This window comes from Oncorhynchus tshawytscha, linkage group LG10, assembly GCF_018296145.1.
Source record: "Oncorhynchus tshawytscha isolate Ot180627B linkage group LG10, Otsh_v2.0, whole genome shotgun sequence".
Lineage (NCBI taxonomy): Eukaryota > Metazoa > Chordata > Actinopteri > Salmoniformes > Salmonidae > Oncorhynchus > Oncorhynchus tshawytscha.
In genome coordinates this window covers 30,908,502-30,935,599 of record NC_056438.1, presented here as the reverse complement: position 1 = coordinate 30,935,599, position 27,098 = coordinate 30,908,502, and the positions used below count along the sequence as shown (strand labels likewise).

Below are 27,098 nucleotides of genomic sequence, written 5' to 3'. Positions count from 1 at the left end.
GTGTCGTCTGCAAACTTGATGATTGAGTTGGAGGCGTGCGTGGCCACGCAGTCGTGGGTGAACAGGGAGTACAGGAGAGGGCTCAGAACGCACCCTTGTGGGGCCCCAGTGTTGAGGATCAGCGGGGTGGAGATGTTGTTGCCTACCCTCACCACCTGGGGGCGGCCCGTCAGGAAGTCCAGTACCCAGTTGCACAGGGCGGGGTCGAGACCCAGGGTCTCGAGCTTGATGACGAGCTTGGAGGGTACTATGGTGTTGAATGCCGAGCTGTAGTCGATGAACAGCATTCTCACATAGGTATTCCTCTTGTCCAGATGGGTTAGGGCAGTGTGCAGTGTGGTTGAGATTGCATCGTCTGTGGACCTATTTGGACGGTAAGCAAATTGGAGTGGGTCTAGGGTGTCAGGTAGGGTGGAGGTGATATGGTCCTTGACTAGTCTCTCAAAGCACTACATGATGACGGAAGTGAGTGCTACGGGGCGGTAGTCGTTTAGCTCCGTTACCTTAGCTTTCTTGGGAACAGGAACAATGGTGGCCCTCTTGAAGCATGTGGGAACAGCAGACTGGTATAGGGATTGATTGAATATGTCCGTAAACACACCGGCCAGTTGGTCTGCGCATGCTCTGAGGGCGCGGCTGGGGATGCCGTCTGGGCCTGCAGCCTTGCGAGGGTTAACACGTTTAAATGTCTTACTCACCTCGGCTGCAGTGAAGGAGAGTCCGCATGTTTTCGTTGCAGGCCGTGTCAGTGGCACTGTATTGTCCTCAAAGCGGGCAAAAAGGTTATTTAGTCTGCCTGGGAGCAAGACATCCTGGTCCGTGACTGGGCTGGTTCACAACACATAACCATATCCGGTTGAGCCACATTAGCCAGATTAAGCTAGCTGGCTGCTTATAACGTTAGCTTTGGGCAACAGGGTTAAGTAGCTGGCTAGCTATTTATTTTCATGAACTGAAGTTCAATTTCAATTGGTGAACAAGTGACAAACTAGCTAATACTTACTCACAAGGATTCCTAAATCATTGCTAAGAATAATGAAAATGACTGCAGTTTCTACTGGTCATCATTTTCAGGCTGCTTGTATTGGTGCTAGCTAGGTACCAAGCTAAAGCTAGCTACCCCAGATGTTGCGGTTGAACAAATGATGCTTTATTACCAATGTGGTATTGTAAACATCGTTCATGGCCGACGTTGCTTGTTTGCAGACTTTTTTTGTACAGCTTTGACAGTGCTACTGTATCTTTTTTTACACACAAAGACCCAAACGGCATTGCATAGTATGTATGTCGTGAAGCTAATAGCATTGAAGCTATTACTGTGTAACACTGGTTGGGCAACATCTGAAAAATAGCTCCCTTTGTAGTGTGTACCAGTGCTCGACCAGTCGGCGAAAGCCAACATCACCCACGACATAGAACGGTTGACTTTCAAGGGTAATGAATTACATTAATTTTTGCTTTAATGGATTTGGCCTTTTTGAGTTGTCTCGCTGAAATGTTCTTACTCTTTCGAATGACTGCTCGCTCCACCCAGCAGACATTGTGGGATAGGTTAGGGATACTGTGTTACACATGTAGCGCAACATTTTACGTGGTGTCATGATGGCCTGTACCTACGTTTATGTAGATATGCACGTCAGCTTTGACCTCGGTTTTGCACATTAAACTAGACATTGATGCCGATGTTGCCATTTTTTTTTTAGCTAATATCGTCCGATTCCGATATGTTCACCGGTATATTGTGCATCCCTACTTATTGCTTAGTTTCTCCTTTTCTAAATGCCATCACTCAGAACACTGAGGCATGGAAACAGGCAGAATGGCCAGGCATGCAAACAGGAAATGAGAAAAAGTTAATGAAACCATAGATCTGAAACCTTGACGTAATGATGCATGTTCCCTGGAGACAGGTATCCCTGGGATACCGTTGCCACCTGAGCCTCTAAAAGTGCTAAAGCCAGTCTCCCTATAGGATTTCATGATTACTGTTATGACATCCTAGCTGTAGGGGTGAAATGCTTTAAAAATATGCCATTTAACCTTTATTTAACTAGGCAAGTCAGTTATTAAGAACAAATTCTCATTTACAATGATGGCCTACCCCGGCCAAACCCAGACTACGCTGGGCCAATATTGTGCCGCTCTTCGGGACTCCCAATCACAACAGGATGTGATCTCCCCTCTTTCTCTCACTCACTCACTCACACGGCTTGAATTTCATTTCACCTTGCTAGTGGCACCTGCAATGCCGCTGAAGAGGTGTGAGATTTGGAACTCCCTTTTCTCAGTGGTCCCCCCCTTTTCTGTATCCTTTCAATCAGTCACCACTGTGTAGTACCAACTGCCTCTTCTGAGCTGAGCAGCCCTGTGCTCTGAGCAGCCCTGTGCCCTGCTCTGAGCAGCCCTGTGCCCTGCTCTGAGCAGCCCTGTGCCCTGCTCTGAGCAGCCCTGTGCCCTGCTCTGAGCAGCCCTGTGCCCTGCTCTGAGCAGCCCTGTGCCCTGCTCTGAGCAGCCCTGTGCCCTGCTCTGCCTCTCTGCAGCCACAGGCTTACAGTGCTGTGAAAAAGTATTTTCAAATTTTCTCTACTTTTGAATATTTTTGATACTCTATGTTATGAGATCTTAAACCAAAACCTAATATTAATTGGAACCTGGGTGAACAAATAACACAACAATGAGATACTTATTTTATAAACAAAGTTACTCAACACCCAATGCCCCTGTGTGAAAAACTATTTGCCCCCTTACACTCAATAACTGGTTGTGGCACCTTCAGCTGCAATGACTGCAACCAAATGCTTCCTGTAGTTGTTGATCAGTCTCTCACGTCGCTGTTGAGGAATCTTGGTCCACTCTTACATGTAGAGCTGCTTTTTTAGTGGGTTTTCAAGTATGAACCGCTCATTTCAAGTCCTGCCACAACATCTCAATTGGGATTAGGTCTGGACTTTGACTACGCCATTCCAAAACTTTCAATTTTGTTGCTTTTTAGGCATTTTTATGTAGACTTGATGTTGTGTTTTGGATCATTGTGTTGCTGCACCTCAGCTTCAGCTCACAGATAGAAGGCCTGACATTAGAATTCTCAGAGCAGAATTCATGGCAAGTCGTCCAGGTCCTGAGACATCAACGCATCCCCAAACCATCACACGACCACCATCAAGCTTGTCCTTTGGAACAGTGTAAGGTTTTTACTGTGGAATGCAGTGTTTGGTTTTCGCCAGGCATAATGGGACCCATGTCATTCATTTGGTTGCTGTCATTGCAGCTAAAGTTGGCACAACCGGTTGAGTGTACGGGGGCAATTACTTTTTCACATAGGGGAATTGGGTGTTGCTTAACTTTTGTTAATTAAATAAGTATCTCATTGTTGTGCTATTTGTTCACCCAGGTTCCCATTAATATTAGGTTTTGGTTTAAGATCTGGGGTTATTTGTGAACTCAGGTTCTCTTTGTCTAATAATTAGATTTTGGTTGAACATCTGATAACATTCGGTATCACAAATATGCAAAAATAAAGAGAATCAGTGGGCAAATAATTTTTCGCGGCACTGTATCTCTGAATCACCAGCTCAACCCCTGTCTAGCATACACCACATGGACTTGGGTGGGCCACCAATCCATCTCACTTTTGCCATCCATTGCGCACTCCTTTTCTCTTTTATTTCTACCGCTCTCTGTCACCACCTCTCTCTCTCTCTATATAGCTCTCTATATATCTCTCTATAGGACACTGTACTCCGAGAACTCCGCCTCCCAATTTCTCACCAGTGCAGTGGCCCTCCTTTGTCGGAAGTGATAAGGGGAACTAAATCAGATGGCTCTGGCCCTCATTCACGACCTGGCATCCTCCTTTAAGACCACTAAGATTAGGCTACCCCACTTTGCACATTACCCAGTGTGGGGTGGGACACTCTGAAGAAGGGCCCTTTACAATGAGACTTCAAACATTGGAATCTGTTACTCCCCAAACAGATGAATATTAGAAATGTTTTTTAATTATTCATTAACAATTCATAGACTTGTAGCTGGCCTGAGTGTGACAAGGTGTATAGCCAACAACATAATGAATGCCTGACCAACATCCTAAACAAGCACACAACACCTTTTAGTACAGATGAAGTGTCCCTTCTCGATATGGCAAACATACTGTTTATGATAAACCTACTCAGTGGCCTTATAGTTAGTGTCTGTCCAGAGGTTGGGAGTTTGAACTCCGGCCGAGTCATACCAAAGACTGTAAAAATGGGACCCCGATGTATCTCTACTTGGCACTCAGCATTAAGGAGATAGCTTGTGGGTAAGGCCCTGTGATAGACTAGCGTCCAGGGGGTGTAATTGTACATCAAGCTTCCTCACGCTACAGAAACAGGATGACTGGGCTAATCAATGTTATGTCTATAAGCACCAACACAGAGCTAACCGGATCCTGTTGACTCAGGCTGCAGTCTTTTGTGCTATATGGCCACACACACACCAGAGTTTCCATTAGTCATGCTATGACAACAGGCTATCATTAAATGTGAAGACTAATATTATCAAATCAATTCTCTGTGTAATTAACTAGGAAGTCGGGGCACCACGGGAAAATGTTGTTTATAGTTGCAATTTCCCAAATTTAACACTTCAGATATTTTCCTATCGATTAGTCTAATATTAATGGATTATTACCTCCTCAGTCATTCCTGAATGTTGGAAACCATTTGGAAATTTGCACTAACCCTAGCATCAAGAATCAGCGATTAAACAAATTGACTTAGTAAATAAATAATTAACTAATCAATCACAGAATTACATAAACATATTGACTTGATACACTCATAAGTCCCTAGTGGGCTAAGCTGATATGACGGCTTGGTAGACAAAGGAAAGGGGTGGGGCCAGCTCAAGAGCGAGAATCTCAGTGGACCCACATTGACTACACTACACTAATGGAAATGCTCATACTTTGAACATGAACAACCACTCATTCGAAAAGAAATAGCAATTTACATATTTACGGGTGTATGCCATTGTTGTCCCTCTGCAATCGCCGGTCCATCTGCTGGATAGTCGATCAACAGAAAGTCTCTGGTTTGTCCACCAGAGCTCAGTCTGTCGTAGTTCTAGTTTGTTATAATGGATACGTCAGAGTACCATTCAGTCGTTTGAGAGAACGGATCTTTCTGAGTACCATTGTTCTTAGATCGGATGCGTTTACCAGACTAAAGTATTTACACAGCTGCAGTCTGAATAATTGTTTTTTAGTTTGTAGATTTCTTAACCATTTCTGCGTGGGGATGATCTCCACGTTCTTTGGTAGAGTTAACAACCATTTCAACATGTAGCGACAGCTTCCATGTTTTCTGGTCTAATGTAAATTTTGTCTGAAGTGGGTTTCATACTGGAGTAGAAAAGGGGGCGTTCCAGGATGCCGTGTAATGTCTGTGCTCACGGGTGCGTGGCCACTGACTGATCCTAAGTTACTATGAAAAAATGTCTCATTTAGAAGACTAAGATCACATTATCTTTCCAAAATAATTTATTCTCAATCATTTATTTTATACAACATTCAGATGCAAACCCATAATTGAGAAGTGTATACCAACAAAGAAACAGTAGTGTGTCTCCTGTCCTGCGTGAGGTCACCAAATGAAACAAACTCAACATTGCTCTTCCTTAAGTGTCCACGGACAACTCTAACTGCTTGGAATTCTCCAACTGCTTGTCATTCAAGTGCATAGGCAACTATGCAAGCTTCAGGGCATCACACACACCACTTTGCAATGAGCTGGAGGCAGTATGCATTTTGAAAACTTATACTTAATTGTTTGAAACCTGAAGGTTTTACCTCTTTATATTATGTCGTACCTTTCTTCGAAGTAGCCCAGCCAAAATCTAACCAAACGTGCAGGCAATTATTTTACAAAGATTTCCATATGCCATTGAAGCCCGTAGCCTTTTTCAAATCAACTTTCTCATTGTACAGTAGCCAAATGCACAATCTCCTAGTCATATTAGCGACTCATGCTAGTTGTTGCATATTTAGAGCTCCAGTCTTTCTCCATTTCTAACAGATATTTGAATCTGTCACATTGTGTTTTGCCGCTAATTGCATTATTAACAAACATTTGTGCGTAGGCTACTGCCTCGTGCGCATTGCTGCGCTTATAATGTGAAGACTTAATAGTGTGTCAATATTGTATGCTAAATGTTCTGATATGTTGCATGAGCCTCATTGCTTACCAAAAAAAAAGGGGATTTAGCCTAGGCTTACTGGTTGAATGAATTTGGGATCTATTGACCCACAACTGTCCCAGAGTCTGTTTGGAATAGGCTATAACTTTCTCGCACAGAAAGACATGCTGACCAACAGAATAGGTCAGCTTTTCTCCTATGGGGGATAGTAGATTGACATTTTGCTGTTCTTTAACTCGTCTGGTTGGCTGAGGAAAAGTCAATGTGGGCAGTTATTCTAACGTAGGCGGCACATGGGATTCAAGTTTAGGGAAGCTAATTTTCACCATTTTCACCATAGAAATGCACCTTTAAAATAAAGCATTCCATCCTTGTATTTGCAGACTTATGTAACATAGCCTTCTATTTCTAAAGTGATTTATTAGATAGTCATAATTTAGGCAAAAAAAATAAAACACTGTTTGCAAAAAAGTGTTCAGTGCAGTGCGTAGTGGCTTAGAGTAGGCTATAGGCCTATGTTTCTTCTCCTATGCACAGGAAAATGTTGGCATTTTAAACACACTTCCTTCAATTCTACTACACTTTATATGACTGGAGACATTAGCAGAATCTTTTTTAATACGACAAAAATTACAAGGTAGACTACTCTGCTGACACTGACAAACAGACCAATAAAAAAGACGTCTGACCAGGCCTGGTATTTCGGGACTTTAAGGGCAGGGCCATTTGGCCTTCAAGAGGTGCCCAATCTGCCAATCTGCTAGTCAAATTGATTTGAAAACTGAAAAACGCTAGCTGTTGTGTTAACGTGTTAAGAAAAACATAAGTGTATGTAAATACATAATTAATTACCCTACATGTCAAAGTGTAGGTGATACCCTATGTGTATTGGCCACAGTCTGTCATGTCCAGACCAATGCTGACAGGAGGGAGGTGCCAGAGAATGTAGCAGGCTAAACTCATTTTTCATCGGAATTCAATAAGAATGGAGCACGCCGATGTATCCGTGTTGCATTTTCTGTTAAGATGAGTTGCCATAAGCGAAATGTGATTTCTGTCATTGTGTGAACCGTGGGTGGACGCCCTAATCATGTTACACAACCAATGCATATGGGTCCGGTCAACTTCTTAAATGTCTGGTATATTCGAATATTTCCCGAAGGAAAACCCTGTCCGTGTTTAAATGCTCCCATGGCTGGAGGTCTATTGGTTTGGATGTCTCGCGCCCCACTCTGAGCTGCGCAGGAGGCGTGACGGGGACACACTCATTAGATAGGTGCCGCTAAGGGCCAAAGGGCTGTAGTCACGCTTCTAGCAGGGGGGTGTGGAAGAAAAATAAGTGTGTGTGTGTGAATGGACCGAGAAACAAAATAAAGGTCTTTAGAGGAAAGTGAATGTCAGACAGCTAGCTTTTTTCCTTCACCAGACTCTACTCTGCTCTATATTGGTTTTAATAAGATGCTTCTAGTTTTGAGTTGGTTCTGAGGCCCTCAGGTCTCAGACATGTCATTTTACCAGACCACGGATCTGCATACCAATCCCATTGAGGTTGAGCTTGATTATGACTTATAACATGTAATATGAAACAACTGAACAACTACTGAGCCATTAAGATTTCAATTAGACTTTCCTGTTTGTTCAATCGGGTGAATAAACCCAAGCGTCTGATTTGATATTTCATTGTACCTTTGAATATTTGTGGGTTTTTTTTGTGAGCGTGCATGCGGTTTTTGTCTAAAGGACTATGAAACTAAAAGTGGCAGATACGACCTTGGCAAATGAAACCAGTTTCTCTCGTGACGCATGATATTCCACTGTACATGTGTGTTAAGTGTGTGTGTGTGTGTGTTTTGTCTGTCCTAGGAATATGAAACTAACAGTAGCAGAGATGGACCTGGCCACAGTCCCCCGTCTCCCAGACAGAGTGTGAGGAAGAATCTGGACTTTGAACCCCTCTCCACCACAGCACTTATACTGGAGGACCGCCCTGCGTATGTACCACACAGACACACACACACACACACACACCAAGAACAGAGCAGCTTATCACTGAGGCAGGAAGGAGTTAGCGGCGTTTCTTCTGAGTCATGGATCCGAATGGCTTTTCCCTTTTTGTTGTACTGAGTACATATGGGATTGACTGTCTAGCCATGATAAATATGAGACCAGCCCAGCTCTCTCCCTGATCTCTGCCGTGCTGCCTTCAGGGTGGGTGTCTTGGATGGGTCGCTCTCTTTCCTTTTTCTCATACACACAATATACAAAACCATTGCCCTTTCCATGATATACACTGACCAGGTGAGTCCAGGTGAAGCTATGATCCCTTATTGATGTAATTTGTTAAATCCACTTCTATCAGTGTAGATGAGGAGGAGACGGGTTAAAGTAGTATTTTTAAGCATTAAGACAATTAAGGCATGGATTGTGTGTGTATGCCATTCAGAGGGTGAAAGGGCAAGACAAAATATTTAAGTGCCTCTTTGAACGGGGTATGGTAGTAGGTGCAAGGTGCACCGGTTTGTGTCAAGAACTGCATCGCTGCCGGGTTTTTCACGTTCAACAGTTTCCTATGTGTTCGGAGGTTTTTAAACCGCCCAATGGTTTAAATCAGTCAATATAATCGACAACTATAATCAGACAGCAAGCGATATGAATCAGAGCGTGGGATGCCGCCTGACTCACTAGTTGGTCAGAAGGTTCAAATCAACGTTTCATATCGTGGTGTTAGATGTACTGTAGATCGAATTGCAACCAAGTAATGTTCTTCCCTACTATGGGTCATATTAGCGAGCTATCCCAAGGTAAAAACACGTTTTTTTCCGTACCTTTGGCGAAGGGAAAGGATGTCAGAAGATCTTCTAGTTACAGCACAATGAAAAATGTCATTACCGCCTACTCAGAAATTATGATATGATAGGTTTATTTGAACCTGACCAACTTGTCTGATTCATATCGCTTGATTTCTGGTGATTGTTCTCGATTATATCGACTGATTTGGTTCTATATGGGGTGATTAGATAACTAATTGACCTACATTCATTCTATTATTTTAATTCCATTCGGTTCGTTTTTTTTCTGTGCTCTCAATGTGTACTTTCTCTAGAGAGAAATCAGACCAAGCCCGAACTGTGCAATGTAGTAGGGAGTTGGAGTTTCCAACAGGCCAATTTTCTACATAGTTTAGTGCAGAAAATGTGGTAAATAACTACAACGACTATAATCTATTGCACGCCTACTTGTCTGTAGAGGGAGAGAAGAGACAAAAGAATGCACGATCTCTTGAGGACATAGAGCAGCTTGCGAAAGTAAGCTGGGGGGGGGGGGGTTGTTGTATCATTTGATTTACACAACATGCCTACCATTTTTGAAGGTGGAAAACATTTTTTTATTGTGAAACAAACAGGAAATTAGACAAAAAACAGAACTTGAGTGTGCATAACTATTACCCCCCCCCCACCACCAAAGTCAATACTTTGTAGAGCCACCTTTTGCAGCAGTTACAGCTGCAAGTCTCTTTGGGTATGTCTCTATTAGCTTGGCAAATCTAGCCACTAGGATCCTCGCCAATTCTTCAAGGCAAAACTGCTCCAGCTCATTCAAGTGTGATGGGTTCTGCTGGTGTACAGCAATATTTAAGTCATACCACAGATTATCAATTGGATTGAGGTCTGGGCTTTGACTAGGCCATTCCAAGACATTTAAATGTTTCCCCTTAAACCACTCGAGTGTTGCTTTAGCAGTATGCTTAGGGTCATTGTCCTGCTGGAAGTTGAACCCTTGTCCCAGTCTCTGGATAGACTGAAACAGGTCTCCCTCAAGAATTTCCTTGTATTTAGCACCATCCATCATTCCTTCAATTCTGACCAGTTTGCAAGTCCCTGCCGATGGAAAAACATCCCCACAGCATGCTGCCACCACCATACTTCACTGTGGGGATGGTGTTCTCAGGGTGATATGAGGTGTTGGGTTTGCACCAGACATAGCATTTTCCTTGATGGCCAAAAAGCTCAATTTTAGTCTCATCTGACCAGAGTACCTTCTTCAATATGTTTGGGGAGTCTCCCACATGCCTTTTGGCAAATAAATGTATAACATTTTTGACATGCGTTTTTCTGGATTTTTTTGTTGTTATTCTGTCTCTCGCTGTTCAAATAAACCTACCATTTGAAATTATAGACTGATAATTTCTTTGTCAGTGGGCAAACGGACAAAATCAGCAGGGGATCAAATACTTTTTTCCCTCACTGTAGGGGGTTTAGGGATGGAAGAACAAAAACCATATAGTGACTATCAAGTGTTTTACAGAAAATTTTCCGTACACAATTCAAAACAGTTACAGCCACCGTGTCAGACTCATCAAACTCTGATACTTGTACTATGGTCAGCGCAAGATCCCCTGATCCACTGTTAATGACAGTACAGCATCCGTCTTCAGGATTAGCTTCCTGGCAAGACCCATGGAATGTTCTTCTCAATTGATAAAGTAACTATGCTCGAAATGTGGTGCCGCCTGTCCGTCCGGAATAAAAAGCAGCCACTGTTCTCGGATGTCTTCATTCTTCTGAAAATAGTGTAACGTTAGATTTAACACTATGACATCCAGTACCCTGTACAGTGTGCTTTTTCCGGTATGCTGGTAAGTAGCTTGCTTGCTTTAAGTCACAAGACAGATGAAAAAGGGTTAGTTACCACCCATGTAACTAACTGTTTGTAAGCAAAGCCCTGTGATGCGTACATGTGGTGACAGTTTTAAGGTGTTACCACTGCTTGACTTGAGTACCGGCACCTAAAATATTCTACTGCTTGAACTCCTGTTCCTCTTTATAGAGTATTAGGTCAACAGTATTGTGAAGCTCCTGCACCTAAATATTAGCCGTGCCGGCACCCAAAATGAGTACCGGTACCTATTTCAGTCCGAGTAAAGCACTGGGCGTTACATATTTTAATTAGTTACAATTACATGACGTTACATAATGACAGAAGTGACGGAAGTAATGCCTGTCTCCTGAATCCAAGCGTTTGACATTGGGGGAGGGGACCAGTAATTTTATGATCAACTTTGTCAATTTACCAGCTACAGTCATTTCTAATACTTGGGTCAATCTACTGTGAATTGGTTTAATCTAAATATCATCCAATTTGATGAAAAACATGATTTTCACTCTTCGGTTTTAAGAAACATTTTCGGAACTTAAATTGTAAACCGTGATTATTTTGTAATAATCAAACGAAAACCAAACCGACCTCAAGAAGCACTAGTCGCTCAGCACTATTCCTTTACATACCCCCCCCCCCCCTCTCTCTCTCTCAAACTACAGTGCAGCAGGACCATGTAGAGAGAACCTATTAGCAGCGCTCTGTCTCTCTCTCACACTCACACATATACCAGCCTAGCCCATATGGTTTCCTAACTTATATGAGAGTCTGGCTAGGTACAGTTGATGGTAGAGAGAGGCTACTGAAAGTTTAATGCCCCTCTCTTTCTTTACGCCTCAGTAAAGAAGGTGTTTGTGGCTGTAATCCTGTAGAATATTTAGAGGTGCAAGTGTAAGGTGGTGTCTGTGCCAAAATGGTGGTAGAAGTATGTTGTCTCTCTCTCCCTTTCCAACCCCCCCTCACTCATTTTCATTGCCTTTCTTCTCCTCTAATACCCCACCATGAATAATGTGAGGGACCATGTTCAAACCTCACACTCACTCACCCACATTCACTCTCTGGGATGTGTTGTGTTGCAGTAACCTGCCTGCCAAGCCTGCAGAGGAGGCACAGAAACACAGACAACAGTATGAGGAGATGGTGGCCCAGGCGAAGAAGAGAGGTGTGTATTTATATGTATTCATCTGGATCATATCCGGCCATTTAAAAAAAAAAAAAAAAATGCTATCCCTCACCCTCATTGCTCTTAAAAATCCTTTCTTTCTGTCTTGACCACTCATAGTCAAAATAAATGGAATGCGTTTCTAACTTTTTTTTAGTTTACACAGGCAGCCAATTCTGATATTTTGCCCAATTACTAGTAAAATTAGCTGATCTGATTTGTGGAAAATAATCAGAATTGGGCTGCCTGTGTAAACGCAGCCTTAAATACTTTTATAATAGCTACTGTCCATTGTGAAAACTGACTAGATGGGTTCCCACAATACTGTTTTCAACCATGACATCCTTACATATCAGCGTTCTTAGAAGGATACTACAGTATATAATGGTGCATTCGGAACGTATTCAGACCACTTGACTTTTTCCACATTTTGTTACGTTACAGCCTTATTCTAAAAAGGATGAAACCGTTTTTTCCCTCATCAATCTACACACAATACCCTATAATGATAAAGCAAAAACTGGGCCACTCAACGACATTCAGAGACTTGTCCACTCCTGCGTTGTCTTGGCTGTGTGCTTAGGGTCGTTGTCCTGTTGGAAGGTAAACCTTCTCCCCAGTCTGAGGTCCTGAGCGCTCTTGAGCATGTTTTCATCAAGGATCTCTCTGACTAGTCTCCCAGTCCCTGCCGCTGAATAACAAGTTTTCCTCCAGACATAACGCTTGGCATTCAGGCCAAAGAGTTCAATCTTGGTTTCATCAGACCAGAGAATCTTTTTTCTCATTGTCAGAATCCTTTAGGCTCCTTCGGCAAACTTCAAGCGGGCTGTCATGTGCTTTTTACTGAGGAGTGGCTTCCGTCTGGCCACTCTACCATAAAGGCCTGATTGGTGGAGTGCTGAAGAGATGGTTGTCCTTCTGGAAAGTTATCCCATTTCCACAGAGGAGCTCTGGTGCTCTGTCAGTGTCCATCGGGTTCTTAGTCACCTCCCTGACCAAGGTCCTTCTCACCCGATTGCTCAATTTTGCCAGGCGGGCAGCTCTAGGAAGAGTCTTGGTGGTTCCAAACTTCTTCCATTTAAAAATGGAGGCCACTGTGTTCTTGGGGACCTTCAATGCTGCAGAAATGTTTTGGTACCTTTCCCAGAAAATGTAAAAAATATATTTTTGGGCTTTGTTATTAAGGGGTATTGTGTGTAGATTGATGAGGGGGGGTCATTTTAGAATAAGGCTGTAATGTAACAAAATGTGGAAAAAAGGAAGGGGTCTGAATACTTTCCGAATGCACTGTAATTCTTACAGTTGAAGTCGGAAGTTTACATACACTTAGGTCATTAAAACTCGTTTTTCAACCACTCCACATGTTTATAGAGAGATTATTTAACTTATTATTCAATGTATCACAATTCCAGTGGGTCAGAAGTTTACATACAGTAAGTTCACTGTGCCTTTAAACAGCTTGGAAAATTCCAGAAAATTATGTCATGGCTTTAGAAGCTTCTGATAGGCTAATTGACATAATTTGAGTCAATTGGGGGTGTATCTGTGGATGTATTTCAAGGCCTACCTTCAAACTCAGTGCCTCTTTGATTGACATCATGGGAAAATCAAAAGAAAGCAGCCAAGACCTCAGAAAACAAATTGTAGACCTCCACAAGTCTGGTTCATCCTTGGGAGCAATTTCCAAACACCTGAAGTTACCACGTTCATCTGTACAAACAATAGTATGCAAGTATTAACACCATGGGAACACGCAGCCTTCATACCGCTCAGGAAGGAGACGCGTACTGTCTCCAAGAGATGAACGTACTTTGGTGCAAAAAGTGCCACTCAATCCCAGAACAACAGCAAAGGACCTTGAGAAGATGCTGGAAGAAACCGGTACAAAAGTATCTATATCCGCAGTAAAACGAGTCCTATATCGACATAACCTGAAAGGCCTCTCAGCAAGGAAGAAGCCACTGCTCAAAAACCGCCGTAAAAAATGCCAGACTACGGTTTGCAACTGCACATGGGGACAAAGATCATACTTTTGGAGAAATATCCTCTGGTCTGATGAAACAAAAATAGAACTGTTTGGGCATGACCATCATTATGTTTAGAGGAAAAAGGGGGAGGCTTGCAAGCCGAAGAACACCATCCCAACCGTGAATCACGGGGGTGGCAGCATCATGTTTTGGGGGTGCTTTGCTGCAGGAGGGACTGGTGCACTTCACAAAATAGATAGCATCATGAGGGAGGAAAATTATGTGGATATATTGAAGCAACATCTCAAGACATCAGTCAGGCAGTTAAAGCTTGGTCGAAAATGGGTCTTCCAAATGGACAATGACCCCAAGCATACTTCCAAAGTTGTGGCAAAATGTTGTATGTAAACTTCCGACTTCAACTGTATATGGTAATATCATAATTTGAATGTGTAGTATAAAGCTGGTGTACTTATCCAATGTGACTTACTGTCTTGCGTGCAATATATTATTATTTTTTACATATGGATGGTCCCGGGAATCAGACCAATTATCCTGGCGTTGCAAACACCATGTTGTACCAATTGAGCTACAGAGGACCACATATTTCTATTATATGGTTGTCTAACACTCTCTCTTCCCTCCCTCTGTAGAGCTCAAGGAGGCCCAGAAGAGGAGGAAGCAACTGGAGGACAGGTGCAAGCTGGAGGAGAGCATCGGCAACGCCGCCCAGACCTGGAACCAGGAGATTCTGCCCAACTGGAGTGCCATGTGTACGTCTCGGCGGGTCAGGGAGCTCTGGTGGCAGGGCGTTCCCCCAAGTGTCAGGGGCAAGGTCTGGAGCCTGGCGGTGGGCAACGAGCTCAACATCACCCACGGTAAAACACACCTCTCACTGTAGGCCTAAATAAGAATTTGTTCTTAACCGACTTGCCTAGTTAAATAAAGGAAAAAAACTAGCGTGAGTCATTGGAAAAACCACCCCCTCCGGTGGCCCATTTTGGTTGTGGCAAGCCAAACCTAATGGGATCATGTGTCAGTGTGACACACACAGGCATCTTAGAAATGTACAATTTGTCTTTGGTATTCAATTACAATGCCAAAGATAAATTGAAGAGTGAAGGTACACGGCTGAATGCTCTCCTGATATGAGAACGAACTGCATCCCAATGAGGTCACTGACTCAGCTGGACACGCACGTCACACTCTCTCACACACACACACACACACACACACGCAAATTTGGCCTTCACTTTCACTGGGATCTTCATATTAATACCTCCACACAGACTTTCTGTGTGTGTGTGCACTCTTTCTCACACATTTTCACTACTGGGGTGAAAGCCCTGAGGGACTTGCAGATAAGGCCAGTCTTGAGCTGAGCTACATGGCATCCTAATCAACCTATGTCTCTCCCTCTTATGTCTACTCACATGGGTTTTTTTTTTATTCTTGGGCGGGCCGTCTAAGCATTATTTATGTCCAAACAGTGTTTTTGTAATGAATTTTCGGGATGGAAAAACAATTTTTGTGTAAACCTAAATGACTAAAACCTGATTTTAAAAGTATGTATAAAACATATCGATATCTAGATATATATTTAATTTTTAGTTCTTTGAGAACTAACAATTTACCAAAATAAAAGGAATTTAGCCGTATTGATTTTGCTGTTTATGTTTGAGCAAAAAAACACATCATTGGCCATGCATGGCAAAATGCATAGAATTGCAGGAAATTAACTTTAAAAATGCAAACATTTTCCTACACCGCCAAGATGAGGGAGGGCACTAAAATGTTTTTTCAAATTCAGCCCAGCGCTGAAACCAAGGGCCATTGATCTACAGGTATACCTCAACAGAATATGAATGCGTTTATCTATTGCTCTGGCAAATAATCAGAGGTGTACTACAGATTCAGACACTCTCAGAGGACAGTGGAAGTTGATAGGAAAGCTTATTTATTGTGTACAAACCAGCAAGTTTCGACTCGTTGGCCTTCCCGCCAGAGTTCTACAGAAAGAAAGAAAAATCATGAGGATTTCAATCGGAAGTGTCCATCTGAGTTTCTCGCCACTGTTCCACAGTCTCCATCTATCCATGGCCGTGTGGGCGACGCATGGCTGGTGCTAGTTATAACGCAGAGACCATATCGGTCTGTGAAGTCTCCTGTTCTTCCATAAAGAGCCGAATATAACTTTGCTAACGTCATCACAAGGGGATTCAGGGGTTGTGAATGAGGCCTGGTCTGTGTCCAAAATGGCCATGGTCTATTATGTAGAAATATCTCATTACACAGATTCAATTACTCCTCACTAGAGGGCAACGCCAGGTCTAGGAGAAGGTCAGTAGATAAGCACGGAGCCATTGAGACACTGCATAGGTCTTTGATAATGGAGAGAAGACCTTGAGAATGTATTCAGGCTTTATGTGCTGCAAAAGAAGGCTTTTGATAGGATTACTGTCATTGGCGTAGTCCCCGTCTGTGATTTACTCCAATGGTAATTGGCTCAAGGGCAGGTTTTATTTTGTGTGTGTGTGCGAACGTCTGTGTAATAAAGATGTGATGTATTCTATTTGTCCACAGAGCTGTTTAACATCTGTCTGGCCAGGGCAAGGGAGAAGTGGAAATCTATGCCTACTGCACCACCCACTGAACCAGAGACTGAAGGTAGTGATTGATTTGATTTATTGGGAGTACAAGGTAGAGAGAGGAAAAATATACTACTTTCATTTCTTTATCCCCTCTTTCTAAAGTCCTATTGGAAAAGGTTGACCTGTCTTACAAATGGTGGAGGATTTCAATCGGACTCACATTGATTCTAAAAATAGCCTACAGAAGGTTACAGAACTTGAGAGTTGGCTAAAAGAAACGTGTGATTGTTGAATCATTCAGTGTGTTTCTAACACGTTCTTCTATCCTTCCTGTCTGTCTCTGTCTGTGTGTCTGTGTGTCTGTCTGTGCGCATGTGTAGATGCAAGTTTGTCCCTGGCGGACAGAGAGGCCAGTCTGGAGCTGATTAAACTGGACATCTCCAGAACCTTCCCACACCTCTGTATCTTCCAACAGGTCAGTGGCAGAACAACCACCACAACGGTTTATTTAATAATAATATATGAACTCTATAGATGAGCACTTTATTCAGCGGATGAAATTAAATGAATTGGTGTGCATGTGTTGTCGGTATGCGTGTGTGCGTATGTGTAGTGTAAGTGAATGTGTGTGGGTTTTGTGGGAGTGTGTGTATATATAGTATTGTGAGTGTGCATAGAGTCAGTGCAAGATGGGGGTCAGTGCAGATAATCTGGGTAACCATTAATTAACTATTTAGCTCGGGGGTAGAAGCTGTCTTTAAGCCTGTTGGTCAGAAAGCTGATGCTCATTGTAGTGTTTGCCAGACAAAAGCAGATTGAACAGTGTGGGTTGGGTGGCTGGAGTCTTTGGTCATTTTTTGTCCCTTTCTCTGACACCACCTGATATAGAGGTCCTAGATGGCGGGGAGCTCGGCTCCAGTGATGTACTGGGCCGTCCGCATCACTCTCTGTAGTGCTTTGCGGTCATTGGTGGTGCATTTGCCATACCAAGCGATGACGCAGCCAGTCAAGCTGCTCACAAATGGTGCAGCTGACAAATCTTTTCAGCCACCTGAGGGGGAGGAGACACTGTCGTGCACTCTTTTCGACTGTGTGGGTGTGTGTGGACCATGTTAATTCTTTAGTGACGTGGACACAGAGGAACTTCAAGCTTTCGACCCGCTCCACTACAGCCCCGTCAATGTGGATCGGGGCATGCTCTGCCCTCTTTATCCTGTCTTATGGGTCTTACTGACGTTGAGAGGGAGGATGTTGTCATGGAACCACACTGCCATATCTCTGACCAACTCCCTGTAGGTTTTCTCATCGCAGTCTGTGATCAGTCCTACCACCGTTGTCGTCAGAACTTGTTGGAGTCGTGCGTGGCCACTCTGTCGTGGGTGAACAGGGAGTACAGGAGGGGACTAAGCACACACCCTTGAGGGGCCCCTGTGTTGATGGTCAGCATAGCAGAGGTGTTGTTGCCTACCCTCACTACCTTGGGTCGTCCGGTCAGGCGAGTCCATGATCCAGTTAGAGAGGGAGGTGTTCAGTCCCAGGGTCCCCAGCTTAGTGATGAGTTTAGAGGGGACTATGGTGTTGAACGCTGAGCTGTAGTCTATGAACAGCATTCTCAGTTATTTCCCCTCATGTCCAGGTGGGAGAGCGCAGTCTGAAGTGCAATTGAACTAGCATCATATGTGGATCTATTGGGGCTCTATGTGAATTGGGATGAGTCGAGGGTGTCTGGGATGATGGTGTTGATGTGTGTCATGACCAGCCTTTGAAAGCGCTTCATAATTACAGATGTGGGTGATACAAGGTGATAGTCATTTAGACAGGTTACCTTGGAGCTCTTGGGAACAGGGACGATGGTGGTCCCCTTGAAACATGTTGGGATTACAAACGGGGACAAGGCGAGATTGAGAATGTCAGAGAAGACACCCTAGTATTCCTTCTGTTGTTTTCAATGGTAATTAGCAGATAGTCTAAAGGAATTTAAGGTGTTAAAATTCCTCCTGTGTTTGGACAGGGAGGGCCATACTACGACATGCTGCACAGCATCCTGGGAGCATACACCTGCTATAGGCCAGACGTTGGCTACGTAAGTACACACACACGCACTTTATGAATTCCTCATTGGTCTACGCCTGTGCCTTTGTGTGTATGTGAAGTGTCTAAGTATTTAATGCCTTTTCGTCAGACGCACAAGGGCCCCCACACGATAAGGGATTAATCAGAAACCGTTCCTTCTATCTCAGTCCTATTGTGTAAGGTCATAGAAAAGCACTGTCTTAGGCTATGAACAAACTGTCAGTGAGTCATACGTTAGCCTAGGAGTTTGTCCCAAATGGTACCTTATTCCCTATATAGTGCACTACTTCTAACTAGAGCCCTATGCGCCCTGGTTAAAGGTAGTGCACTATATAGGGAACGGGTTGTAATTTGGGGGACAGCCTAGCTCTGCTCTACATAACAGCCAGTATATGTAGAGTCTGAGAGACCAGCAGCAGGCCTCCATCGCACCAACAAGATTAGTCCAACCCTTCTGAGATATTTGCCCACCACACCTGGCCCTTTCTCTCTGTGTGTATGTTTATGTGCTTACATCTGTGTATTCCACTGCCGCACTGACCTAACTGTTTCGATCTCGTTTGGTTGAATTCGTCATCATGCTCCCGGGAACCTTCCACACATTAGAACTATCAGATTGCTAAGCCCACTTTTCAGCTCGTTTGTTATTGCCTTTTGAGTCTAATGAAACGAGTTGACAGTACAGTGCCTTGCGAAAGTATTCGGCCCCCTTGAACTTTGCGACCTTTTGCCACATTTCAGGCTTCAAACATAAATATATAAAACTGTATTTTTTTGTGAAGAATCAACAACAAGTGGGACACAATCATGAAGTGGAACGACATTTATTGGATATTTCAAACTTTTTTAACAAATCAAAAACTGAAAAATTGGGCGTGCAAAATTATTCAGCCCCCTTAAGTTAATACTTTGTAGCGCCACCTTTTGCTGCGATTACAGCTGTAAGTCGCTTGGGGTATGTCTATCAGTTTTGCACATCGAGAGACTGAAATTTTTTCCCATTCCTCCTTGCAAAACAGCTCGAGCTCAGTGAGGTTGAATGGAGAGCATTTGTGAACAGCAGTTTTCAGTTCTTTCCACAGATTCTCGATTGGATTCAGGTCTGGACTTTGACTTGGCCATTCTAACACCTGGATATGTTTATTTTTGAACCATTCCATTGTAGATTTTGCTTTATGTTTTGGATCATTGTCTTGTTGGAAGACAAATCTCCGTCCCAGTCTCAGGTCTTTTGCAGACTCCATCAGGTTTTCTTCCAGATTGGTCCTGTATTTGGCTCCATCCATCTTCCCATCAATTTTAACCATCTTCCCTGTCCCTGCTGAAGAAAAGCAGGCCCAAACCATGATGCTGCCACCACCATGTTTGACAGTGGGGATGCTATGTTCAGGGTGATGAGCTGTGTTGCTTTTACGCCAAACATAACGTTTTGCATTGTTGCCAAAAAGTTCAATTTTGGTTTCATCTGACCAGAGCACCTTCTTCCACATGTTTGGTGTGTCTCCCAGGTGGCTTGTGGCAAACTTTAAAGGACAGTTTTTATGGATATCTTTAAGAAATGGCTTTCTTCTTGCCACTCTTCCATAAAGGCCAGATTTGTGCAATATACGACTGATTGTTGTCCTATGGACAGAGTCTCCCACCTCAGCTGTCGATCTCTGCAGTTCATCCAGAGTGATCATGGGCCTCTTGGCTGCATCTCTGATCAGTCTTCTCCTTGTATGAGCTGAAAGTTTAGAGGGACGGCCAGGTCTTGGTAGATTTGCAGTGGTCTGATACTCCTTCCATTTCAATATTATCGCTTGCACAGTGCTCCTTGGGATGTTTAAAGCTTGGGAAATCTTTTTGTATCCAAATCCGGCTTTAAACTTCTTCACAACAGTATCTCGGACCTGCCTGGTGTGTTCCTTGTTCTTCATGATGCTCTCTGCGCTTTTAACGGACCTCTGAGACTATCACAGTGCAGGTGCATTTATACGGAGACTTGATTACACACAGGTGGATTGTATTTATCATCATTAGTCATTTAGGTCAACATTGGATCATTCAGAGATCCTCACTGAACTTCTGGGGAGAGTTTGCTACACTGAAAGTAAAGGGGCTGAATAATTTTGCACGCCCAATTTTTCAGTTTTTGATTTGTTAACAACGTTTGAAATATCCAATAAATGTTGTTCCACTTCATGATTGTGTCACACTTGTTGTTGATTCTTCACAAAAAAATACAGTTTTATATCTTTATGTTTGAAGCCTGAAATGTCGCAAAGTTCAAGGGGGCCGAATACTTTGGCAAGGCACTGTATGTGGTCAAAGCCTCTAAGTCAGTGTACCCTACTCTAGACATGTTTACTGTGGCTGCACCACACCCATGCTGAGAAACGGCACACAGTGTGTTTACAGAGAAATGCATCTTGACGTCTGGAGGAGTATTATATAATGCAAGATCAATGAGTTAGCCTCTGGCCTAAGTGTTCTGAAATAACCTTGAAATGGACATGGTCTAATTGCCTCAACAACCAAAAACGTATATATGTTTAGTTTTCTTATTGAACCAGAAAATCGAACAGTTATTTCTGGTTCTTTCTGAAAGTTAGCTGGCTAACTCATTGATCCTGCTTTGTACTATACAGCCCTGGACTGACCCCATATGTCAGGCCTTAGGATAGATTGAAGGCCTCTGGATAGATGGAGAGTTCGGTTTAAGTGTTAGATAATCTCCTTTTCCCCTTCTCATTATGACTACCGTAATTTCCGGACTATAAGCCGCTACTTTATTCCCATGCTTTGAACCTCGCGGTTTATACAATGACGCGGCTAATTTATGGATTTTTCCCGCTTTCACGAGATTCATGCCGCCAAAAAACTGAGCACCGCCACATAATGTGATGTAAATGTAATGTAAATCGAGCGAGCTCAAACTTCCCATCATTCTGATTGCGGTAGTAATTTTGTCACCCTCATCATGGCAAAGACACGGAGAAATGCATATGATGCAGCTTTCAAGTTGAAGGCGATCGATCTGGCTGTTGGAAAAGGAAATAGAGCTGCTGCACGGGAGCTTGGCCTTAATGAGTCGATGATAAGACGTTGGAAACAGCAGCGTGAGGAAATGACTCAGTGCAAAAAGACAACAAACCTTTCAGAGGGAAGAAAAGCACATGGCCCAAAGTATTCGCATGACTTCAGTGGTTTCAGTGCACAGGAGGAGGAAGATAGTGACCAATGACTTTCTTGGTAGGCTGCTGTTTAATTTTTGTTACAAGCCATGTTTCGTTTAAAGGCTGTGTAAAGTTAATTTGTTTCAATGTACCGGTAGGCACCTGCGGCTTATTTATGTACAAAATACATATTTTTTTATAATTCAGTGGGTGCGGTTTATATTCAGGTGCGCTTAATAGTCTAGAAATTACGGTAGTCCTCGTAGTAAGGCTCCTAACACCAGTCATCAACACCACCACTAACACTTAACATAAAATGTCACCAACACCACCCCACTACCATAACCGTAAACATCACTAACACACTATCTCGTGTGTTCATATTTGAGTACACAGTCCTGAGATACAGTATATCAACATAGCTACAGCAATGTAGCACGACAAACATACACGTAACATAGTCACTAACACCTGTTCCTCCCTGGGGGTTCAGGTGCAGGGCATGTCGTTCATCGCGGCGGTGCTGATCCTCAACCTGGACACGCCGGACGCCTTCATAGCTTTCGCCAACCTGCTGAACAAGCCCTGTCAGATGGCCTTCTTCAGAGTGGACCACAGCCTTGTGAGTACAGTTTAGTTAGACACACACACACACACAGAGAGAGAGGCAGGCACACACACGCAGTTAGTTGAATTTGGTGTTTGGGCTGGACTGGAACAAAAGCCTGCACACCCTTTTAGCACTGATTTGTACAATACACCACTGCAACCATAGCACTTAGCACCCTGTTGGCAACGGTAGTGACGTTATTACATTTGTCTGAGTCATAGCTCTTAGAGCCGGGCTATGTGGTCGATCTGACTCGGTTGTTTCGTCTTGCTTCTACCCCCTCAGATGTTGAAGTACTTTGCAGCATTTGAAGTGTTCTTTGAAGAAAACCTACCAAAGCTGTTTGTACATTTCAAAGAAAACAACTTGACCCCCGATATTTATTTAATTGACTGGTAAGTCAGACCCCCATCTCTTTCTCCCTCTCTTTTTCTCTCTTAGTCCTTTTGGCTCATGTAAAATATGTGTACAATCTGTATTTTTGTGCCACGTAAATGAATTGAAAGATCACCTAGCATTTACGAATGTGAAAAAAGATATGATTAAAAGATTGGCACGTTTTGTAGGTACTTTTTTTCTCTAATTTCTGCCCTTTATAATGTGTTATTGTGTACTGAGAAGACCGGACATGTGAGTGGCTTTACCGGGGGTGTCCTCCCCCGCCCCGTGCTCTCACCACACAGCTGCCACTTTTCACATCAGTTGCTTATACACAGATTAAGAGATGAGGGGGAGGTGGAAGTCAAGAGCGAAGCACTGCACATAAGCTATTGGACCATGTCAATAAATCCCATACAAACCAAAAGCACCCCAGGAAAAGGCATTTAATCCGTAGATAGTTTGAGAATTTTCTGATTTACAGAGCCTTATCTGTTCAAATGCCATTGTCCTTATCTGCATTCTCTTTCTCACTCTCTTCTTGCTCATTTGTTATATTTTTGTGCATTGGACTGTGTGTGGTTTTGTGCTCGTCAGCGTATGCTTGGTGTGTTTGCGTCCTTGTCTCGATGGACTACTCACGCCCGTGAATGTGTTTGGGTGTGAAAATAACGTCAGGCCTCTGTCTATATGATACCTTTTGGACCTCAATGCTTCAATATGGAAAGGTGTAACCAAATAAAGTATCTCTCTATCCATCTATAGGATCTTCACCCTGTACAGTAAGTCGCTGCCGTTGGACCTGGCGTGTCGGGTGTGGGACGTGTTCTGTCGCGACGGTGACGAGTTCCTGTTCCGGGTGGCCCTGGGCATCCTGCGCCTATACGAAGACGTGTTGACCCGCATGGACTTCATCCACAACGCCCAGTTCCTCACCCGCCTGCCCGACCACATCTCCCCCGACCAGCTCTTCTCACACATCCACGCCGTCCACATGACAAGCAAGAACAGGAAATGGGGGCAGGTGAGATGACACGCATAGACATGGACATCTCTGGTTTTCCTCAATTTTTTTTTAGATTTTAGGAGGGATGTGCTAAGAAGCCTTCTGAGGCAGCTGACTTCAAAATAGTATCTTGAAAATAGACATTCTTTCAGGTGCGGCGCAACAGAGTTAGGAAGGTGGGGGAAGAGACACTTATGTCAGCTCTAGGTTTGTGCTTTGTTGGTTAGCACCACTGCCTATGTCCAGCATTCTAAAGAATGAGGCTTGATGGAATTTCCTGGAAGCCCTTTCCTATGTGATTTGAATAGATGAGGTCACGCCATGCTTCTTCCTTTTGAGTATGGTATGAACTCCATGCCCCTTGCTTAACATGACTGATATTTCCTTGTTTCCTCCTTTTGGCGTCCTCAGGTTCTTCAGGCCTTGCAGGAGCGGAACAGTCCAGTCCTAAAGCGCTGAGTCCAATTAACCAGGAGCAAAACGACACGGACACTAGCTTGTTCTCCGATCCAGTACTCCACCTGACCGTATGAAACACTAGACGAGCCCAGGCCAGACTGTGTGTGAGAGCTGCCCTCTGGGCCCCAGATAGACATGCCCTCCCTGGCATGGACCTACCCAGGCTCGGCGTGCTCACGGATGGGGAAAACCAGCCACTGTGTTCCCCCTGGACCTGGTTCATGGAGCAGAGACACTGGAGGTCTGGAAAGGACTGGGGTAAGGGGGTACGAGGATTTATTATGATACCCCCTCAACACATGTTGTGTCCCCCTTCCCCAAATCGAACCGGGCAGACGAAGGATGCTCTCGAATGTACTGTACACTCCCAAATGTCTATAGCACGGATGCTAGTTCCTCTTTTTCCTCTTGATCTCTCCTCCCTCTTTCTCTCACTTTTTAACTCCCTGTGTCTCTCCTCTTTCTCACTTTCTCCTCCCTTTCTACCTCTACTCCCAGCCTCCGTTGCCGTTGGTCATTCCTACAAATCAGCTGCGATTTTTTTTTTTTTTTTACTGTTAGCCTTTGTTTTGTTTTTTTTGTTTGGTTTGATGTGGTTTCAATGTGTTTTTTTTGTTTGGTTTGATGTGGTTTCAATGTGTTTTTTTTGTTTGGTTTGATGTGGCTTCAATGTGTTTTTTTTGTTTGGTTTGATGTGGTTTCAATGTGTTTTTTTTTGTTTGGTTTGATGTGGTTTCAATGTGTTTTTAATTTGTTTGCCGTTTATTCGTTTGTTTTTATTTGTTTCCATACCATTCTATGACGTAAAGACTCCCAAGGAGAAGCCGTGAGTGTTTGATTTGGGGACAACTGTTCATCGGCTTGAAAAGAGGGGGTAGTGAATTGATTTTTATTCTTCTGAAGATTCATCAGAAATACAACAAATAGCCATTATTCTTTTGTATGTAGTATTGTTTGTTGCACCACAATGTTACGGTTCACTTTTTAAAGAAACATTTGACCAAACCTCTTCAAAGAGGAAATAAGCTACCTGGGAAAATAAAGTGATATTTAATGATGTCCTACACATACACTAAAGTGGTTTTAAACTGGAACAGCTAAGGTGGATTATGAGAATCTTCTCTGTCGTTGTGTGTGACACGCATACCATATCGGTCGCATTTTTTTTTCTGTTATTTTCTTTTTTGCACATTTCATTTGTCATCAATGAGTTATTCTGTTTTCTTTGTTTCTATTTGAAGTGTCATATCTTAATATATGTAACGGTTTGATTTTGAAGCTGCTTCACCGAATGTGTTTTGCAATGTGTGCAATAGAAGACTCCGGAAACTAAAAGAGATTGCTGAGGATCTTCTGTGTCCCTACTATTGAAAATGCTGGTATCCCTATTTGGCCTCAGTATGCCCTTCCTCTATTGGAGGTCTTACTCCTTGGTGAGGAGCAGAGTGGCTCAGGTCTATTGCACGCTGTATGTTCCCTGTTCCCGTAATACCTTTCGTCATGTAGCTGAAAGACCTGAGTCATGAGCTCTGATTTACCCCGTTTCAAACTAACGGAACACACCAGCCTTGGTTTGAAGGTGTGAGCTCAATGGGAGAGAGTTGTTCAACAAGAATGCTTTGGTGTGGTGTTCAGTTCACAGATCCTACTACTGCTTTCATGTCTGCCGCCACCACCACCACCTGCCAAAAAGATAACTCCTCTGTAGATGATTCTGAATGTATTGGAGGCTAGGTCCAAATGCAGGTACTGTACAGAACGCTCCGTACTCCAGAGCCCCCAAGCATTTAGTGATCCCCTTTGGCTGTTGGGGATCACTCCTCACCCCCCTGTGCACGTAGACATTCAGATCACTGTACGAGGACGGATGCACTCCATTCCCCCTGCTCCCTTTTTGCGGTGAACACTGCAGTACTGCAATAAAAAATAAAAATCATTCTTGTCACCTCGTGCAGTTTTCACCCCTGTAGTTTCACACTGTCGTTTGGACAATTTATCCCGTGTTTTTACGATTTTTATTTTGTCTTGAGTACTTACTGTTATCAGTGTCCCTCACGCGTGACCATCGAGGATCCTTGTATGTGTGTTTTGTTGTGTGTATGTGCTTTTGAAGAGCTTCCGGCAACTCCGATAGCATGTGAACACGCCTTATATCACAGAAGTGCAACCTGGTAAGTATAAATGGCCCCCGTTTTAAATGATTGAATACATTTTTTAACATTTTTTTTGTAGTAAATCTGCTTTTTATGCTTTGTTTTGATTTGTCAGTTTGACTATGTCCTCTTGTTTTAATGTGTGACATTTCCAATGGACCCTTTTCTGTTGTATTGAACTCGAGTTGGACTTGGGTGGCAGGGTAGCAAGGTCAACTGGAGCTGTATATAACTACTGTTTTATTCAATAAATTATCTATTCATAGCGGTTAACTTGACTGACCCATGTTAACTTTTATCTCTACTACTTGTGTGTGTGTTGTCATTGTTTTTCCATAGTTGCAGAGCAAGTGATCGCCAGGAAACCGCTTCATAGCCAAAGGTGGTGTAGAGCAGGGGTATTCAACTCTAACCCCACAAGGTCCGGAGCATGCTGGTTTTCTGTTTTATCTGATAATTAATTGCACCCACCTGGTGTTCCAGGTCTAAAATCGGTCCCCGTGATTAGAGGGGATTTTTTTTTTTTAATGCAGTGGAACTGGTTTATTATTTTTTATCAAACAACAGCCATACATGAACAAAAGACAGACACACACACATTTCAACAAACATCAATGACACCATACCTGCTCGGACACACATGTTCCCACCACAACCATTACATATCACATATGTCTCGACCACACTCATCCTGCATCCCTTGGAACT

The 27,098-nt window shown here is 43.3% G+C and overlaps 1 protein-coding gene across 3 annotated transcripts in view; it reads left to right on the top strand.

The window, feature by feature from the left end:
• The window catches only part of LOC112260101 (TBC1 domain family member 14), a 67,642-nt gene extending 40,979 nt beyond the window's left edge, over positions 1–26,663 (top strand). For all 3 annotated transcript variants that reach the window (XM_024434946.2, XM_024434948.2, XM_024434947.2), the window contains 10 exons: positions 8,041–8,168; positions 11,913–11,995; positions 14,616–14,840; positions 16,546–16,629; positions 16,934–17,028; positions 18,565–18,636; positions 22,278–22,406; positions 22,680–22,789; positions 23,538–23,796; positions 24,190–26,663. In XM_024434946.2, the coding sequence (XP_024290714.1) occupies positions 8,041–8,168; positions 11,913–11,995; positions 14,616–14,840; positions 16,546–16,629; positions 16,934–17,028; positions 18,565–18,636; positions 22,278–22,406; positions 22,680–22,789; positions 23,538–23,796; positions 24,190–24,237 (1,233 nt within the window). In that variant the 3' untranslated portion in view covers positions 24,238–26,663. The remainder of the gene's footprint in view (positions 1–8,040; positions 8,169–11,912; positions 11,996–14,615; positions 14,841–16,545; positions 16,630–16,933; positions 17,029–18,564; positions 18,637–22,277; positions 22,407–22,679; positions 22,790–23,537; positions 23,797–24,189) is intronic.
• Positions 26,664–27,098: the final 435 nt, after the last annotated feature.